This window comes from Populus trichocarpa, chromosome 18 (genome assembly GCF_000002775.5).
Source record: "Populus trichocarpa isolate Nisqually-1 chromosome 18, P.trichocarpa_v4.1, whole genome shotgun sequence".
Classification (NCBI taxonomy): Eukaryota; Viridiplantae; Streptophyta; class Magnoliopsida; order Malpighiales; family Salicaceae; genus Populus; species Populus trichocarpa.
The window spans coordinates 12,043,168-12,064,033 of NC_037302.2; the positions used below are offsets into that span (position 1 = coordinate 12,043,168).

The 20,866-nt window shown below is 33.3% G+C and overlaps 3 protein-coding genes across 3 annotated transcripts; all 3 read left to right on the plus strand.

Annotated features, from left to right (window-relative positions):
• Positions 1-1,433: 1,433 nt before the first annotated feature.
• Positions 1,434-2,560, plus strand: LOC18107777 (glycine-rich cell wall structural protein 2-like). The gene has a single exon (XM_006372045.3). The coding sequence runs from the start codon at positions 1,798-1,800 to the stop codon at positions 2,278-2,280; it is 483 nt and encodes a 160-aa protein (XP_006372107.2). The 5' UTR covers positions 1,434-1,797; the 3' UTR covers positions 2,281-2,560.
• A 5,303-nt stretch (positions 2,561-7,863) lies between these two features.
• LOC18107778 (cell wall protein IFF6) lies at positions 7,864-8,804 on the plus strand. The gene has a single exon (XM_006372046.3). The coding sequence runs from the start codon at positions 8,186-8,188 to the stop codon at positions 8,600-8,602; it is 417 nt and encodes a 138-aa protein (XP_006372108.1). The 5' UTR covers positions 7,864-8,185; the 3' UTR covers positions 8,603-8,804.
• A 4,714-nt stretch (positions 8,805-13,518) lies between these two features.
• LOC7461623 (UDP-glucuronate 4-epimerase 1) lies at positions 13,519-15,369 on the plus strand. The gene has a single exon (XM_002324474.4). The coding sequence runs from the start codon at positions 13,851-13,853 to the stop codon at positions 15,144-15,146; it is 1,296 nt and encodes a 431-aa protein (XP_002324510.1). The 5' UTR covers positions 13,519-13,850; the 3' UTR covers positions 15,147-15,369.
• Positions 15,370-20,866: the final 5,497 nt, after the last annotated feature.

Sequence of the window (20,866 nt, forward strand, 5' to 3'; positions counted from 1 at the left end):
ATTCAGCACCATTTCATCAGTGTACACTGCATAACCAGCATGCTCACAAATACGACAAAAATTGATGTTTGATCAACTTTTGTATCATCTATTACATACAAGACGAATACAAGCTTGCTACAGTTAAGATTTTTCACCCCTCCCCTCTTGTATCTGGTTTCCTCACAAATTGTCCCTCCATGCAGCATAGCAAGCTATGTCACAGCAATCAAGGTGTTGCTTCAATAAAATTACAGTAGCGTATGGCAAGAGAATTTGTATATACCAATGCATTTAGCATATGGGTGTTGCGGATCCACGTTTTAGGCCCAGGCAAACATAGAGCGTCGACGTGCGATGACAAAAAACTTTAAGCTCGACACCCGCAAGAGATGTGTGCTAGACCCACCCAGTTGACTTAGCATAGCACCAGGCCAAGTCGTTGGGCCTAGCAACACCTATCAGACCCAAATTTTGGGTCCGGTAGGCACAAACCCAGTAACTCATGAGTTTGGAACTGATGCATGCCAACCCAACATAAACAAGAGTTCGTCACATTTATTCCCGAATGTTTTCATCAATACTGTACTTTTGGAAAATTATTCAAAAATTTGCTGATAAAATATTGATTCATCATACAAATGTTACTCCACTATGGTTAGTGGAAATCAAATGGGTCGGCACCTTGGCCAAGTGTCGAAAACCAACAATATCTCCGAGAACAACCACAAAGTTTTGTCTATCAATACTAGTTGGAAATTATGCAAAATCAACTTTTCCACTGCCCTACATCCTTCAGTTTTTGGCCACATATACGTGCTTTACCTTTTCTGTTCCAATCTTAAGTATCATGATCAAATTAAGTATATCAATTAAGGTTCTCCTTCATCTAGCAAATTATCAATTAATCCATTAAGGTCAAGAATTGCATTTTCTTTCCTGCTACAGAAGTCATTTACTTGCTAAAAGTTATATTCTTGTTGTGACCTCGCAACAATGGCTGCATTTAAGTCTTTAGTTGCTGTTGCTTTGCTTCTTGTTATGTCAAGCATGACGTAATTTTAAATACATTACAATTACAGATTACAATATAATATTATATATGAAATAAATTAAGCATCACTCTAAAATTGAGAGAGGCTAGCTAATGTCGCACCTCTTGAGCACGCATGCATCATCTTTTTCGCACACTCACCGAAATTGAGTCGTCCTTCCCCTCCTTGCATGTGCAAATTATAAGAGCCACTGGCATTGGACCAAACATTGGTATATAAGTGTCAGGAAGTTGGTGATGCCTGAATTCCACTTTCGATACTCAGATAATGACCGCAAAGGAAATAAAAATGTCAACTGCGTAGAAGCAGCGAAACGTAGTCAGCAGAAATGCTGCAGATAGCAACAGTACGTTTCCACTATATATGGTGGGTGCAGGTGAAGTGGGGCGGCAACATCGTAACACATGTCCAGGAATACAGAAATCTCCAACAGGTTAGCTTTTCTTGGCCACAAATTTCTGTCCAGCAAAACCCGAGATTAGCCAAATCATCACCTCCACTTCCAATTCAATCAAATTGTGAAAAATATTCATTTATCCGGTAGTTCACTACTCGTTTTCTGTAACGATGTAGTACGTTCAGAATCATCAACTATAAATAGCATGGTCTCTCCATAGTCTCTCCCACGAAACAATCACTCTTCCACTCTCTCACATCTACTTGCAAGATTCAAGAACTATAGCCCGCTCGTGTTATCTTTTAAGTGCCCTTAATTATATTGAAGCCTCCCTTGTGATATATTAACAGCCAGCCTTAACGAAAGATGGCTCCATACAGGTCTCTGGCTTTGATTGCATTGCTCGTGATCATGTCAGCTATAGAATCTGAGAGTCGGGTTGCCAGAAAAGACTTGGGTGTGGATCTTGGTGGTGTGGGAGTTGGGCTTGGAGAAGGAGTGGGCGTGGGTTTAGGAGGTAGTGGCTCAGGGTCTGGAGCTGGGTCTGGTTCGGGTTCTGGTTCGGGATCAAGTTCCGGGTCAAGTTCGTCCTCTTCATCCTCATCCAGGTCCAGTTCAAGCTCCAATGGAGGGTCTGACGCGGGCTCTGAAGCGGGTTCCTATGCTGGGTCTCGAGCAGGATCAGGATCAGGTGGTAGACAAGGTGGTGGAGAAGGTTCCGGGTCCGGTTCTGGACATGGGGAGGGATACGGTGAGGGTTCTGGCAGGGGAAGTGGGTCCGGCAACGGTGAAGGCTATGGCGAGGGTCGTGGACAAGGATCGGGCTATGGCAGTGGAAGTGGTAACTAAATGAGAAAGATAATTAATACCAGTGTGGTGAAAATAAGAATAGAACAACTCACTGTTTGGTATATAAATAAATAAACAGATGGTGGAATAAGAGCACTCCTTCGTCCATGGAGTCTTTAACCTAGTTGTCTACCAGTCATGTAACTCATGAGTCCTTCTTGTTGCCTAATATTATCGTTGTGTTCATGTGCATGGCTTATCAAATAATTTACCATCCTTGTATTTCTTTTGATGTTACCTTACGGTAATGACATTGCCATGAGCTTCAAGCATTTTATTACCCTAGAGGCCAAGACACGTTATTGACATTGCCATGCATGAGCTCGAGGTTCAAGCGTTTTAATTTAATTTCTTTGGCTAATCCCTTCACAAACTTGATTCACCAACATCCGATGTATAGCAACTCGATTTTAACCCTTGTTTTTTAATATATTTTTAAAAGAAAAACACAAAAATTTTAAAAAAATTTTAAAAAAAATGCATCTTCGACTGTTATAGTTTATCAAACAAGAATCTGTTTGAAAACTTAAGAAGTGGTATAAGATTTTATTTTTTCTTTTCTTCTTCAGAGGAGAGATAAAAGCTATACAGGAGATTATCACATCTTGACAATAACCCCACAGATATCTAAAGACAATTCGTTGGAGCCTTTTCTTATAAATTATTATGCCGGTTGCTAAAGTAAGAAGTGTGAAAAAATTTAAGTTGTTAACTGATATTTGAAGATAAGATTTATATTATTTTTTAATGTATTTATTAAAATAAAAGTTTTTTGGGCTTAAAACTTGTACAGATTCACACTACTTTATACTTAATTTTTATTAAATAAATTGTGAGATTCGAACTCGTAACCGTTTGGATATTAAGGTTTTGATATCATATCAAAGAACTAATTCAATCTAAAAATTTAAATTATTAGGTGAGATTCCAAAATATTATTTATAACAAGAATGAGACGTGGCCTAGTTTACTATTCAATTAGTTTATTTATAGATGATTAAATGGTTGGATGCCTCTATTTTTTTCCAATTAAACAAGTTTATTTCCAACACTAGATAACCACAATTCGGTAATACAGATACTAGATCATTCATTTCCAGATTTTATGGTTGGAATTATAGGAAAAGGGAAAAAAGATACATGGTGTACTCCAATGAACTAAACATTCAAAAGTAGCAGTGAGCCTCCAATAAACATAAGAAATATATTAGAAGGCAAGGGAGATTTGTTGTACCTCCTCTCACATTTTTTAATTCAATATTGCAATGTAGTGATTATTTTGTTCTTCTCATCAAAAAATAAATACCTTTGAATAGGGTTTCACAAGTTTCACAAATCATTAATAATTTGTTTGGTTTTTTTTTATTTTTTCATTCAATATTTTCATAAACACTAAGATAATCAAAATACTCATGGAAGCAAAAAAAAAATTAAATGTTGCCATTCAATGTTTTTGAAATTTTAGTTTGATTTTTCAATTAGATGTTATATATTAACTCTTAAATCATCTTGGTTATTACAATAATGTGTACAAATGTTTCTTTAAAAAGAAAATAGCTAGATAATATCTCCTATGCACCCCTACCTACATGTCTCCCGTATAATCAAGTATGATCGATCAGGTCTTGGATTTGTTACTCAATGATCACGAGTTTGAGTTCTCTCAGGACCACTGAAGACTTATACGATGGTTAACTTAAGGGCCCGTCAAATTAGTTGAGGTGCATGCAGACTGGCCCGGACATCTATATTAATAAAAAAAATATATGATAAATTTTTTATTGGATAAAATCGTAAAAATAAAAAAATAGAACATATATAATTGTGTGAATATTATATATCAAATTTCTTAAGATGAATTAGCTTTTTTTTTCTGTGGGATGTAATTGATCGTGATAAATATTTCATCTTTCCTTATCTTATAATTAATCAATTTAATTAGCCAGGTAGCATGTTGAACATGTCTGAGCATTTTTCTATTCCCTAATTCATTGCTGCAACATTACAGTGCAACCCAATCAAACTCCACAATGTATGTATCTGTAGTGGGTTTGGGATTCATGGGACGGCACTACCATCTTGTCCAAACGTACGTAGATCTCAAAACCATCATGCACACTTGGCAATCCATTTCTCAGCCACAAACTTTGGACAAATACTAATTTAAAAACGTGTTCACATGATCATGCACACTTGGCAATGCACGATAATTCATAAAGCAAATTAATTAGAAACAATCGTGCAGGTAATGTCTCCAGGCTCCACTTCTACGCTGCTACAGTCTACAATCGTACCATCTCTAATTTTATATACTAGAAACATGCCCGTTGGTTTGCATTCTTTAAAAATAATGTCTAAGGCAATTGAGGGTCTAGCTGTTGTGGTCAATCGTGTGACTTGTTTCGTTCCCGTTCCGGGTTCGATCCTCTATGTGCACGCCTGTCACCCCCGCGGTGCCTTACCTGCTCCTGGGCTTGCAGGGTGTCCAGTGGGCCGTGGGGAATAGTCGTGGTTCGCGTAAGCTGGCCCGGACACCCCACGTAAATCAAAAAAAATAATAATAATAATAATGTCTAGGTCAAGAAAACGTGTTTCAAAAAAATAAAAATAAAAACAAATTATCTAACCTAGTTTAAATTTTTTATTTTGTTTTAATTAAAAAATTAGTAAAATAAACCGACAGTTCTTTTTCAAAAATAAAAAAGAATTACAATAACTTGAAAAAAAACCTCATGAAGCATGTAACTGGATAAAAAAGAGGAAAATAAAAGGCTCGAGTCAACCTAAAATAGCATGATAGGCATATAACTTGATTACTAAAAGGCAAGCCAACTCGGGTTAACCCGTAAAATTCATTATCTAGGTTATAAGATTAAGATAACCTGAAAGAAAAAAAAATTGAAGAAAACAACAAAGCCAATTTTTTTAATAAAAAAAAATAATATTAAATGATGAAATCAGAAAAGAAAATAAACAAAAAAAGAGTACATCGACCAACATTAATTTTCAAACTCATGACCTGAGTTAATAGACCCAAAGCACCATACATGGAAAAACTGCAAAACCCAATTCATAGTAAATCGAATGCTAAAGAATAAAATTGGAAAAAATCAATTACAAAAAAAAAATCTAAAATAAATTTAAAAAGTATTAATAAAAAGAATGAGGGTGGAAATCAAATAAAAATTAAATTACAGGGAAAGAAAAAATTTTGATGGAAGGGTTAAATTGAAAAGAAAAATAAATCTAACAAAAGGAAAAAAAAATCAAAAGAATGAAGACAAAATTAGAAAAACAAAATACATCATAAACTTGGATTGAAAAGTAAAATTTAAAACATCAAAACTTTTACAAAAGAGCAAAGAAAAAAAATTAAAAATCAAAAGAAGAATGACCAAATTAGAAAAACTTATACATGACAAATTAGAATTTAAGCATTAAATTGGAACCAAATAAAACTTTAACAAAAAAATCAAGGATAAAAATTAGAAATCAAAATAATAAGGAATGAAGTTGAAATATCAACAATAAAGAGGACTAACCTGTGTTTTTTGGGGGAAGAGAGAGAGAACCAAAAAAAAAAGGGTCAACCGATGATAAACCAGCTCACCGCCACCGACATGCATTGTATTAGGAGGAATAAGACATAACAGCACATCCAACGACATGGCAGAACAACATTTTATGCCACTAGAAGGCGCCACACATGATGTCTAAAGGGAGTGAGTGCCTCTCATATGTAATGCACACACCAATATCTTTTTAGAATTAAATAATATTTAATTGATGTTAAAATAAAAAAAAATCCTTGATTACCTTGTTATTACAAAAAAAAAACTAAAAAAGGACCAAAAAAACCCTTGAACCTATTGTTTAAATCTTTTTATTCAAAGGGTATGCTTGTAAAATTACTCCACATGAATAAATGAAAAGACAATTATATCTCTCTTTGTTAGTGTTATAATTTATTGATTTCGGGGGTAATTAGGTCATTTTATTGTGCTTAAGAGATAAAAGTATACCCCTGGACAATTCTTTAATGACTAATGTATGGTGTGAAGACAAAAATATCCCTTAAAAAAGGTAAGTGATTTTTTTAGAAAAGACAAAACCATTATTTTACTATTGTAATGAATAGTAAATTAAGTCTTAGCGTAAAATGTTTTTGTCTTCCCCTTTAGTTTTCTTTTTTATTTATCCACTATGATAATAAAAAACAAGGACTAGTTCCCATTGAAGATTCATTATACACCTTCTCACATATTATTGTGGATGAAAACATTAAATTGTTTTTGCACGTGTTGCCTGTAAATTAAGAGAGAGGAAAAAGAGGAGAAAGAAGAAATGAAAATCAAAGTCTTGTCGTGAACTCGCAGATGACATGTGTTGCCCTAAGAGAGAGGACTAGCGATGATAATTCCAATGCCGCCTATAAAGGTCATGAATGAAGTCAAGATGAGGCCTAAGATGTTGCTTGAATGTATCAGGGCAACTTCACATGTAGTCCCTAAACAACCAATTATTTTTATTTGATCTCAAGTTCTTTGATAAATTTTATGTTTGTTTTAACCACTAATTCTTAGATGGCTCTTCAAATAAGTCCCAAATTTCATCTCACACGAAAAAAAGAAAGTGAGGTAAATGAATAGGATGGATTGTCATACCGAGTTAGTTCATTTTGATCATGTAATGACCTGGACTGTAAATTTAATAGATTAACCCAAATTTATTATGGCCGATCTAATACGGGGTCGTCTTTTTGTTTCATTCCCTAAGCTTTTTTTTCAATTTTATTCTTTGGTGTTTCATTGTTTCACAATTGATTCTATTAGATTAGGCAAGGGTTCAAATAATAGCACACTTAATTTTTTTCATCGCCAACAATAAAAATTTAACAGCTCCTAAATTTTATTTTTTTTAAGTTGACTCTAGCACGAGTACCATAACTATTATACACTAAAAACTGAATACATACTAAGTAGATATCGCTCTAGCTTTCCATTTCCCTCTCACAAAAACTTTCCAAGTATATCATAGCTAAAACAATAAATACATAGTATTTGATATTTTTCGACCATTGTTTGCCAGGATTAAAAAATGGCCAAGTTGAAGTGTCTAGCAATTCTTGGTCTCCTTGTCGCAACTTTCGCTGTCAGTGAAAGCGGGTTGCAAGAAAAGGCTTGAGGTTGGACCTTGGTCTCCAAGTTGAAATGTTTAAAAATGGCCTCAACTTGGAATATATATTGTAATTCTCAAAACTAAAAACAGGAGTCAAACAAAACTTTCACCAGCTTTGCCAGATTTTCCTTTGTATTTGGTTCTTGATTCCAACCTGCGAGGTGCGATTCCGAATTTTGTTATAGTTTCTTTCTTCTTGACCTGGGCGATGCCTTCTTGGTAATGATATTCCGGATATTATCTTCCCTGGCATGTGTTTAAGCGATAACTTTCCTTAAATTCATCCTTAACAGCATCCTACATCACAGGCCAGTCAGAGTCCACTATCTATAATGGGACGGCATGATCTTCATAATGCTGTGTCCAACGTATCAGACACCAAAATCCTGTCCCTATGCTCAGCTTTTTTTCCACCAAATTCTTGTAAACAGCCAATTTAGAAAAAGAACCTTCACACTACACTTGGCATGCACAAAATTCATAAGGCAACTTAGCATTCGATGTCCCTCCACAACTTTCTGATACAGTCTTCACGCCTACAACTTTTTAATTGTGTTCACTGCCACATACCAAACCTCACTATCTACTAGTATAAATGCAGCTCTATCTTTCCATTCCCCTCTCACAAAAGCTCGTGATCTCTTAATAGCTGAGAAAATACTCTTATAGTAGTATATACATACATAGTATCTGGTATTCTCGGACCTTCGGTTCCTAGGCTTAACAAATGGCCAATTTGAAGTGCTTGGCAGTTCTTGGTCTCCTCGTTGCATCTTTTGCTGTGAGTGAAAGCCGGGTCGCTAGACAAGACTTGGGCTTGGACCTTGGAGGCTTAGGGATTGGTTTGGGTGTTGGAGTGGGTATTGGGCTGGGAGGTGGTGGATCAGGTTCTGGTGCTGGAGCAGGTTCGGGTTCGGGTTCCAGACCTGGGTCTAGCTCAAGTTCCAGTTCATCCTCTTCTTCGTCAAGCTCTAGTTCTGGGTCCGGAGGCGGTTCTGGTGCCGGGTCAGAAGCCGGTTCGTCTGCTGGTTCTAGGGCCGGGTCAGGAGCTGGTTCGTCTGCTGGTTCTGGTTCTGGGTCAGAAGCCGGTTCGTCTGCTGGTTCTAGGGCCAAGTCCGGGTCAGGAAACGGGAATGGTAAATAGGCTTAACAAAGGACCTTTTTTTTTTTTTTGTTGAAAGAAAAAATCAGTACTCCGCTATGAATACCAATAAGCATTCACCACAAGGTTGTGAACGTTTGTGTCTTGCTCCTGTGTTATAAGTGCGCACTGTAATATTGTAATTTGTACTTTATTTACCTTCTATGCGTCTATTGAAGAAGGCTTAGAACCTTCCTAGTGTTTATGCTCTCTTGTCTTTTATTTTAGCAATTTTTAAAAAAAATTTAATTACCGTATTTCTCAATTCCTTGACGATCGACACTAGACACTAAGGATTTATCTTTTTCTTTTTTAATCAACACAAAGGTGTTCGATACCTCAGATTAAAGCTAAAAATTATATGTATTGATGAAGTATGGGCACTTTAAAATCTATAATTTATTAATGGTTCTTTAAATGATTTAATATTTTTTTATTGACATGGGTATCTGAACCAGTTTGTACGTACCTCGACTAATCTTACAGGCCGTGAAGTTAACGATCATATAAACCTCAAGTGATTATCTAAATGATTCAATATTTGATCTTATATTTCTTAGTTACTGAATGTATTTAAAATTAACAAATAATTAAATATGATTTTGTTGAAAGTGGTTTTACAATCAATCATTTGATATCTCATAATACTCGTCACTAATATAATTTCAATTATTCACGCTGTTGAAAAGATTTAACATTTTAGTAGTTTATCATATTTTAATTGTATAATATAAAGTCAAGATAATAAGATTTATATGTATAATTATTTATTAACCTCAACGATGGTGCAGGCTTTATGGAGACCTTATGATGCTTAAATATTTGAGGATTGATTCTCATGATCTTGAAAACTTCACGCGAGATGGTGTACTTAATGAGTATCCTCTCTTAAACAGGAGACTCACCTTGTCCAATTCCATGTTCATGAGTGGAATTATAGGGCCTCTTCACGCACGAGTTGATCTTCTCGAAGCACAAGCTTTGAAATGAACGGTTTTGGAGTGAATTTTCATATGTTTTTTTTATTAAAATTTAATTTTTTAAAAAAATTAATTATTTTTTAGTGTTTTTTATTATTTAAGAGAAATGAATATGTTAATTCTAAAAAACTAGCCAAATAAAATAATTAAGAGAACACCACCCTTAATTTTGGTATGAAAACTACAAACGAAATGAATTGAGAGCCATAAAATCCAGTCTTAAAAAGATGGAGTAGTTTGAATGGAGTAGTTTTCGTCAATCTTTCAACTATTCAGCTCTCATACTGCAGAAAGTAACAAGGAAGTGACAACTCACCCTCTCTGATGTCGAAAGAAAAAGATTGTCCATAGTTTACAATGTATTTTATTATGTTTAATTATGGCTTGTCACTCTTTATAGTTTATTTCAAAATAAACTAAGATATAGAGTTTCTACTGTAACAAATTATTGAAACAAACGTTTTACACACGCTCGTCATATTGTTCACTTAGGCATTTTTGTCACTTTCTTTTAATAAAAAAAATTAAAAAAAATGACCAGGAACTTTTCTACACTTTGATTCCTTTGATTCCTCTAGTTTTCAATCTTTTTATTCAGGGTATTATGATGGGCCATAAAATTAACGACCATATAAATTTCTAGTGGTTCTTATAAAACATAAACTCGTGATCATTGAGTATCAAACTCAAAATCTGATCCATTGAGCTACCTGGTTTGGCATTATTCTTCATTTATCTAGAAGTTGAAAAACTGGAAACCATGTTTTTCTAATTATTTAGACTGTAATCCAGCAAGGAGGGGGAATAGATTTCTAACGGCGATTTTGCCCATTTTCTTTTTTTATGTTTGAAATGGACCCGAAAGCCACAACCACTCATATTCAATGTGCATATATGGAATCATCAATCAATCCGACCTGAATTCACGTATCATATCAAAAGGGTGAAGAACACATAAATATATTCATATGCATCAACCATGGACATTAACTCGCTTACCTTTAATGGGATATCAAGAGGAAAGACCTCATCAAAGAATGGGGCTGGATCGATGCAATGGGATCCGACAAGATCTGTGTGTGCGTGAGAGAGAGAGAGAGAGATGGCTAGTTTTCTTTTTTTACATGGAGGGTTTTTTTTTTCCGCCAAGCTGCTTTTTGTTGTTTTTATTCTCTGTTTTTTTTTTTTTTTTTGGTTTTTCTGTACTTCTTTTCTCACTATTTATTGAATTTTTTTTTACCTAGGGTTTTGGATCCCTATTTATTTGATTTTTTTTCTCATTGATGTAATCTTCTCTTATTTGATGTTTCATTATCTAAGTCACTTTTTTTTGTTACTCATTATTTAATTTTTTTTTTATCATAATCATCACTGTTGCTGTAAAAATAATGATTATAAGGTGAACATATTACATCAAAAGGATATTTAAAAAAAATTAAAATACATTAAAAAAAATAGAAGTAAAGAATGTGTTAAGATAAGAAAAATATTATTTAAAATTTATTTAATATTATAATAACAGTTATTTTTTAAAATATTTTTATTAAAAAAAGCATCAAATGAATTATTTGCTTATGAATTGGTTCTGGCAATAATAAAAGGAAAAGAACTGTCGTGGAAAGCTCCCGGAGGCAGTAGCGAAGAGACATAAACCCGTGCCTCAGAAAGGTGGATGAAGAGAGATGATATTCATGTTATGCCAGCCAATTTTAACCGACGACTTTGTCCGTTCGGCCATTAAAGGACCTCCCTTTTATGGGCCCCATCACCGCAGTAGTTATCCAGCTGAATAAAGAAAAGAAAATGCCAGAGAGACGAGAAGGAATAACAATATCAAATATTAGATAAACAAGATGGAGAATATAAGTTTAGTCAAAACAGATGAGTTTAGTCAAAACATAACAGTAATTTACAGCAGCTCCTTTAACTTTATGAAATTGCAATCGAATACCAAAGAATCTACATGGATTTGAGGTTCGCTCGTCTAATCTAATTAAATTAAAATAAAAGCTTTTCACTTTAAAAAATATCAAAATAATTTTTTATTTTAATTTTTTTTTATATTATCATAATTAAAAAATATTAAAAAAAAAATAATTTTTTTAAAAACTCTATTAAACTACAAAAATAAATCAGCATGCATGATCTCCATCCAAATTGATTTTAAACTAAAAATAATATTAAAACACATCATGAGATAATAATATTAAACATGTATAAATCTTATTTCAATAACAAATCATAAAATAATTTTTTTAATGAATAGTACTTGTTAGGAACCTTCATATTATAAAATTAAGTTGTTTAAAAGTTCTTCTTCCAATATCTTGTTAAAAAACCATCTCAATTCAACAACTTAAACTGATAAGTGAGGTCCTAATATATGATTTATATTATTCTCTAACACATCTCTTTAAATAAAAGTTCTTTATGCTTGAAATTTGCATAAATCCATATTACTTGTGCTTAATTTTTATCAAATAAATGGAAAATTGTAAAATTCGAACTCGTGACCGCTTGGTCATCAAGTGATATCATGTCAAAAAATCATCTCAACCCAATAGCTCAAGCTATCAGATAAAGTCTCAAAATATAATTTATATTATTCTCTAACATATTTTCTAGGCTTTTAAAATGAAGATCAAAAAAAACTTGGTTAATCAATAGCTTTACAAATGCAATTTCTTTATTGTTTTTCAACAAATTACATACATACTTAAATATAAATTGCTTTATTTATATGCATCTATCAAATAATAAGATAAGATTTACGATAAATAAAACATACATACTTAATTTTTTATAATCACTTCAAAAATATCATGTCATCAACTAAGCAATAATAATACAAAAGTTCTGTGAGAATTTTATAATTACTCATAATGAACTATTGCCACCTGAATAAATCATTTTTTTCTCTAATTAAAAAAAAAGTATATATTTATCGAGATCATATTGGACTCTATTGTTCATTACCACTACACAACAAAATACTAATATATATATATATATATATATATATATATGAATGAAATGAGTAGATATAATCTTAAAAAAAATTATAAAACATATCCCACGATATTAATAAGTATTAAGATTTTCATTCATTTATTGACTTGGAATTGCCAGACGGGGAACCTCTGATTCAGCTGAAAATATGTAACCGAACCGAACTTGTTGACATGAATTATAAGTAAATTGCAAGCAACCTTTTTAGAAGGAGCATAATGTCAAGAGCAAAGACATTTAGGTAACTGACCATAATCTTGGCAAATCTCAAGGAGCTCTTAGTTTATTCACCGTCAGATTCTGCTACGCTGGCCGTTCCCGGTTTCATTTAGTCTTGTCTCCTCTATCAACTGTCAACTGCTGCAGCATCTTTCGGTCATGACCGGTTCTTCCGGTGTCTAGCACTTCCTTAATTATCCAATTCTTTTCTAATAAGTTGTTATTATTATTTTTATTATGCACACATATTTTCAGCTCCCCGAATAGGCTATTGGCCCCCTGTTCTCACTTCTCCCACGTTGTCCAAAAAAGTCCGCATATATTTACAAATAAATATAAAGACCAGTTCCATGTCATTTTTATTATTTTTAATATTAATATATTGAAATCATTAAAATAATATTAATTTAATATTTTTTTCAGAAGAAATGTATTTTATAACTTATAAAAATAAAAAAAACAACGGCACCCCGAATCACTCATGAACATCCTTTCGCTCCCATCAAGATTAACAATAAAATCCGGCCAAATTATTTGCTACTGCCATTTCATTTTTCAACAGAATTTAGCGCGTAAACGGTGTGCTGTGTTCCCGCAACAGAACCCCTGCTCTATATATTTTTCCGAGGAAAAAATAATGAAAGTGATCTCTCTTTATCTTTATCTATCTGTTAAAATTTAAAACTCCAAAACTGAACAAAATACTACGTAGCAATAATTTCCTTCCTTTTATCTGCTGTCTCTTGACAGTTCCCCTCTTTCTCCCTGTTTCTTATTATTCCAATCTGGCCGTCCTTTAACGCGTTCACGCGTATTAGTTGTCGCTTCTTTGTGGGTTACCACTATATATATCCCTTCTCCTCCTCCTTCCATTAGCAGGTGCAGTCTTCCCAATATTCTCTGCATCTGTACCACTTTTTTCTTAATTTCTTGCTCAATTCATTTTCTCCAATCCAGACCATAGCCCAATTTTCTTTTTGAATCAAGACAACCAATACCTATTTCAAGAATCACATATAGAAGCCCAGGGGGATCGTCACGAAATGCCATCGTTAGAGGAAGAGCTATTCCCTTCAACACCTGGTAAGTTCAAGATCGACCGTGCCCACAACATGAATCGCCAGTTCAACCGTTGCTTCGCTTCAACAAGCACCATGTTCTTATGGGCACTTTTCTTGATTGCTTTAACGGCGTCCTATTTGAGTTTCCAGTCTTTTGTCGATTCCGGTAGCCGATATTTCACTGCTTCTTGGGGCGGCATTCAATGGGAGAAACAAATCCGAAATTCTGCCCAGATCCACCGTTCTAAGGGCATGTCCGTTCTTGTTACCGGAGCGGCAGGTTTCGTGGGAAGCCACGTTTCTTTAGCCCTCAAGAAACGCGGAGATGGCGTCGTTGGGATTGACAATTTTAACAACTACTACGACCCATCGTTGAAGAAAGCCCGAAAATCTCTCCTCAACAACCAAGGGATTTTTATCGTTGAAGGAGATATAAACGACGCCCGTTTAATAGCTAAGCTCTTTGATATTGTGGCTTTCACTCACGTTATGCATTTGGCGGCTCAAGCCGGAGTCAGATACGCCATGGAGAATCCACACTCTTATGTCCATTCGAATATAGCAGGCTTGGTTACTCTTCTTGAGGCTTGTAAACTGGCTAATCCTCAGCCGTCTGTCGTTTGGGCTTCTTCAAGTTCTGTGTACGGTTTAAACGAGAAGGTCCCTTTCTCTGAATCTGATCGGACGGACCAGCCCGCCAGTCTTTACGCGGCAACGAAGAAGGCAGGTGAGGAAATTACCCATACATACAATCACATTTACGGTCTTTCAGTTACTGGGTTAAGGTTTTTCACTGTCTACGGTCCGTTTGGAAGACCCGATATGGCTTACTTTTCTTTCACGAGAAACATTTTACAAGGGAAACCGATTACAGTTTACCGGGGCAAGAATCGGGTTGACTTGGCCCGGGATTTCACTTATATCGATGATATTGTGAAGGGTTGTGTAGGGTCATTGGACACTTCAGGTAAAAGCACAGGTTCCGGTGGGAAGAAACGGGGACCCGCTCCTTATCGGATCTTTAATTTGGGTAACACGTCACCAGTCACGGTGCCGACACTTGTGAACATACTGGAGAGGCATTTGAAGGTAAAAGCGAAGAGGAACATCGTAGATATGCCTGGGAACGGTGACGTACCATTCACTCATGCAAATATTAGTTTGGCCCAGAGAGAACTTGGGTATAAACCGACTACTGATCTGGAAACCGGGTTGAAGAAATTTGTCAAGTGGTATCTCACTTATTACGGCTATAATCGTGGGAAAGCTGTACATTAGTTTCTTTGTTTTTCTTTTTTTTTCTTCTTATGATTTCTGTTTTCCCATTGAAAAAGGGAAAGAAAGACAAATGGGAAATAGAAAATAATCTGATAAGGTCGACAAAGTGGGGGGAAAAAGACAAATTATTCTTTTCTTGGAGGGGTAAGCCCCAGTAATTTTGTTGTCTCTTTATTTGTTTTTGTATGTAAAGTATTCATTAGAAACATCTCATAGTTTTTTATTCCCCCTCTCTTTCACTCTTGTCGTTGAACTTACAGCACTGAATTTTTTCAGTATTATATGGTTTACCCTTTCTTTATTCTATATCTAAAAAATATTTTAAAGATAATTTATTGTTCAATATCATAACAATTATGGCATTTTCTAACGATTTTAATAAAAAAATGTATTAATTAATTTAAATTCAGAAATTGAATATATCTTCCGGATTATCAGGTAGATTTGTTGACATTAATTCGATATCTAGATAATTGATAGATATCGGATTGATGAGAACTGAGAAGATATATTTAGCACCTAAGAAGTAGAAAGGTGACAGCTAAGAGGAAAGACAGACAGCTGGTACAACCATGGTACGCATGTTTGGATGTTGCGTCCCCCTTTGTCAAAACAAAATGACAACGTACGGCACCCACTGGTTTCGCTAAATCCAAGGGCTCGGATCGCGTCATTTAGATCCAGCTGTAAAGCCAAAGCTAGTGGGGACGTTTTAAAGTATTTTTTTATTTTAAAAATTATTAAAATAATATTTTTTATTTTTAAAAATTTATTTTTAACATTAATATATCTATAAAAATAATAATAAAATTATTTTAAAAAAAGTCAGATTTTAATAAAAAAATAAATTAAAATTCACACTCAAACGGTGCCGCAACTGGGACTGCTTGCTTGCCGACAATGATGGGAATAGATATGAAGGTGATCGGTGGAAGTGCTATTTTTGGGTATTTATGGGCCTTGGGCTTGTTATGGGTCCTTTGTTCTAATATCGGTGTGTTGTATTCATCTCATTCAGATTTTTATTATATAATATCTCAATGATTTCACAAGTGGATATATCTCCGTGTCTTTATCTTTATTTCTTTTTCTCACGTTTATTTTATGCTCATTTAATATTTTTTTTGGATGTTGCTATTTTGAATAATAATAAGCTATAAAAATCATATTTTTTTGGATGTAGCAATTTGGAATAATAATAAGCTATAAATATATTGTTAAAAAAAAAAAAAAACCCAATCCTTTGCTTGCGAGTTTGCCTCGGTTAATCTTTCTTGGTTTGTAGTGTCCTTACCAGCAATTATTAACGGTGCTAATACACTCCATCAATGATAGCTGCAGCTCTTTTGGATTTTCTTGTGATGGAGAAGAATCCAATGAAGGTGTCCAAAAACAGAGTAATTTGCTACTAAAAAAACAAAGCCACCGACAGTTTTGTGGACCCATTTCTGATTGGCTAGCATGTGGGATTGTGTTGGCAGGTGATTTTAGAGCCTGGTCGGTTCTGGATTCGAATGGTGGAGCCATCTATATTTTTCAATTGTTTTAAGCGTGAGGCAATTGTACTCTACAATGGGTTTTTTAATTTGAAATTTTATTAAAATAATATTTTTTTTTAATTTTTGATATTATTATATTTAAATAAAAAAACAGTTTGATAGTTGATTTGACGGTGAAGACATCTCGTAGCACAAACTCTTCATTGATTAGCCTTTGAAAAGAAGGCATGATAATGGCTACTAACGGGATTTGTTTTTGTATTATCCTTGTTTGAATTGAAATCCCAAATAACTATTAAAATTCTACCTAAATTCGGTTGAACTGGATCTTGAGTACTCATAATTTACTTTTAAATGTTATAATTTATAATTATTTAGTGTCTAATTATCTTATGGTACATATATTTTTTAAATTTTTTAAATTATTTATTTATTTTGAGTTTAAACCAATATACATATTCAATCCTGAATTTTTGCCAACAAATTTTGACCGTTCATGATGAAATCTATCCTGTCCTGAAATTGTCATTCTGACTGAAAGATGACGTAGGAAAATGTCTGAGCTGGATCACGCTTGATCTCCCTGAGTTGAGATAAATGGGTTTAGCTTTGATTTGTTGTTTGTTTAGAACGACTTCCACTGTGAAAGCTTCAATCTAGAAACTAAGCAGAAGAAACCACACATTCATGAAGGTGCTGCATGAACAATGATAAACAAAGACAAAAAAAAAAACAATTAAACATTGAATGATTTAATTTAATTTCACTCTATTACCTTTATGGGTTCAAATATAATTTGGATAACTAAAAAAAATATAATTTTACTCTAAATAAATATTTAATATAATATTTTTTTAACAAGCATTGAGACAAATTACAAAACTTATTTTCCAATAAATTCAATGTTGAAAAATAAAACAAAAAAAATCAATTCAAAAAAGAAGATGTCAATCTGTATAACAAGTAGTGAGATCATGATAACCTCGTTGCCAAACGAGTTCTCATTGACTATTGTGTTTATTATGATACCACAACACTCCTAGAATTAACTAGATATGGATCGCACTATGTTGTGGGTAGATTTTATTATTTTTTGCGACGTAAAAAATGGATGCTAAGGTGACGCAAGCTTTCCTAAAAAAACAAAAAAAATTTAAGATTCTGGTCGTTGACTTGACTAGGTTTAATAAGCTCAAATAACTTAAATAATATGAATAAGAAAAATACAATGACAATAAATAAACAGACAAACATGTTGACAACATAAAAATAAAAATAAAAACTCTGAATCAAACCCATCCGGGTTAGCATTATAAAATATACAACTTAGTCGAGATATCAGGGTAACCATATTAAAAGCAAATTGAACAAGACTATAAAGCTTAATAATTAAACAACTCAATGTTGAAGGGAAAAATTGTAGAAAAAAATTAAAAAAGCATAAAAAAAAAGATTCATGCTAACTTGAGTTAACCTACTGAGTCTGCGACCATTAGGGGTGATCATTTTCGGTTCGATTCGGTTTTTATAAAAAAATAGTAACCAGACTGAAATTTTTTTAAAAACAAAACTGAAAACGGCTCAAACCGACTGGTTTTAGTTCGGCTCGGTTTGGTTTTTAGGACAAAAACATGTTCAAACCGGTTTGGCTCGGGTTTTTCCGGTTTGGCTCGGTTTTTTTAGTTTTGCTCTGTTTTTTTTCGGTTTGGGTTCGTTTCGGTTCGGTTTTTTTTATTTTAGGCTTATAAAACCGAAACCGAACCGAACAGGCCAGTTTTTTAAAAATTTTAATCACCCCTAGCGACCATGGGCTCAAGATTAGGATAACCCTAGAAAAGAAAGTGAAAAAAAAAGCACAAAAACCAATTTATAATAAATCAAATGTTGAAGGATGAAATTGAAAAATAAAACAATTTCAAAAAATGATCTAAAACAAAACCAAAGTCAACTTGTATTAACTTTCAAAACTCGAGACTCTAATTATGAGCACATGATTAACATTATAGAAGGCAAACCCTAAAAATTAAAAAAGAAAAAAATATATAAATTAAAAAATATTGAGGGATGAAATTGAAACAAAAATGCAATGAAAAATGATTTAAAATAAAAGAATAAGAACTAAATTTGATATAAAAATAATTTAAAAGCAAATGTTTAGGGATGAAATTGAAAGAAAAAATTAATTAGAAAAACGATAAAAAAGAACCACACAATAAAAACAATGAAGACTAAATTTGATATAAAAATTAAATGAAATCAAATGATGAAGAACATGATTAAAAAAAATCAATTAAAAATGTAAAAAAAAAACAGCAATAAAAAAACAAAGACCAAATTAGAAAAAAAAAAAAACAAATGAAAGGACACATTTATATTTTGATAAGAAATGAAGAGAGAAAATGAGGGTGTAGAAGAACAACTCTCCACCAAAGTCAACCATTATGTCGTCATGTACATGTGTCACCAACAGAAAGATCACGACAAGACATTTCCAACAATGATGTGGAAGGTAGCATTTTGACATGGAATGACACCTCACGTGTGGTCCGAAGGGCGCTGACATCACACACGTCAATTGCTTTTGATTTTAAAATTAGATTTAGATTTATCAAAAGAACAAATTGCCTTATAAACAACTTGTTAGTTACTAAAAACCAGTTTGAAAATGCAAAGAAGCCTCTGTAAGCAAATTTGAAGAATTTTTTTTTTAAGGGTAATATAGTCCTTACATTATGATTTTAAAGTATGAAAAGACTAGATTGCCCCATATGAACCTTTTGATTTTTTGTTTCTGTTTTCAAGGGTAATATAATCTTTACATTCTACTCATAAAAAGTCAAAAGACCAAATTATCCTTGATTAATCTCATAATGATTGATGGATCATACGAAAAACCTTTATAGCAAGTCCATTCATTGTTTGCTGAAAGGAAAAAAAAAAGATAATTACACTAATACAATTGCTATACATGTACGAGATTACAATGATTATCCTTTTGGATCAGATTTGTTATCCTTTTGGACCAGATTTATGTGTAGAGAGAACACAAAATTCTTTTTCTTTGATAGTTTAAAGGTTTAGAGTCTCTACTTAGTTTATTGGTCTTTAGGTATCCTAAGTGGTTTACAAAGTTTGATTGTGTATAGAAAAGACAGTATTGCTCGTAATACTTCATATATGAGGTAAAATGCATTGTTCATTTATTTAATTATTATTAAGGTTCTGTTGTGTTTATTTAGCCATTAGTTTGTCTATTGATTAATACAGATACATTTCAGTAAGGTGGACTATGATTTTATAGATCTAATATAGTCATTTTTAAGCCAACATATATTTTATTATATTTTATATATTTTTTTCCCTTAGTACTAGGAATACATTTTATGTATAAATTTGTAAATACTGATATGAAAAACAAATAAACTGGTTTTTTTTTTTTGTGTTTTTGAAATTTAGATCAAATTGTAGTGGATATTTATAAACTATTTCTAAAATTCATTAATTGATTTTTCTTAAAAAATAAAAAAAATATTTTATATTTTATAAAAATATACTTGAAAATCATCTTAGAATTTTTCCATATGCAATTTTTAGCAAAAACATATTAAGATTACAAGTTTAAAAGAAATAATAATCTAATGGAATTTGACGCAACATAATAGCGCCACCTTATTTAAGTAATGGCATGAAAACCTTACTAGGCCTCCTATCCAATCCAATTAAAGGAGACAAATCAGCCCATTCACCCATGCTAAAACCTAAGCTCACAACAAACACCCAAACCCAAACATAGCTGAACAAGCCCAGGCCCGTATAAGAAAATACAACTCCAGCCCATAAGCTTAAAAACGGAGCGGGATTAACCGAAGGATGAGCCCAAAACTAAACTACATCCAAAACGTGAATGGGCTGGACCGAAAGACATCGCCCAATTTCCTCTTTCAATATTAACGTAGCCTGACTCACAAACAAAAGAAACAATCAATTCCTATACTTGAGGGATCAAAGCGAGAAACTCTGAAGAACCTCGCCCAGGACTTCTATCATTTAAAAAAAACAAAAACACTAAACATGCACATGGCTTTAACCAAAATTGTTTCCAGGTAACCCACGAAAAGACGTTCATCATAACTGGAGATCCATAGCGCTAATCCATCCAAAAACTTATTTGCAGCAACACAAAACATACTAACATGCTGGATGCTTAACTAATTTCATACT

Bases quoted from the DNA above. Each gene is read 5' to 3' on its own strand.
- LOC18107777 (XM_006372045.3), top strand. From the start codon at position 1,798: ATGGCTCCATACAGGTCTCTGGCTTTGATTGCATTGCTCGTGATCATG.
- LOC18107778 (XM_006372046.3), top strand. From the start codon at position 8,186: ATGGCCAATTTGAAGTGCTTGGCAGTTCTTGGTCTCCTCGTTGCATCT.
- LOC7461623 (XM_002324474.4), top strand. From the start codon at position 13,851: ATGCCATCGTTAGAGGAAGAGCTATTCCCTTCAACACCTGGTAAGTTC.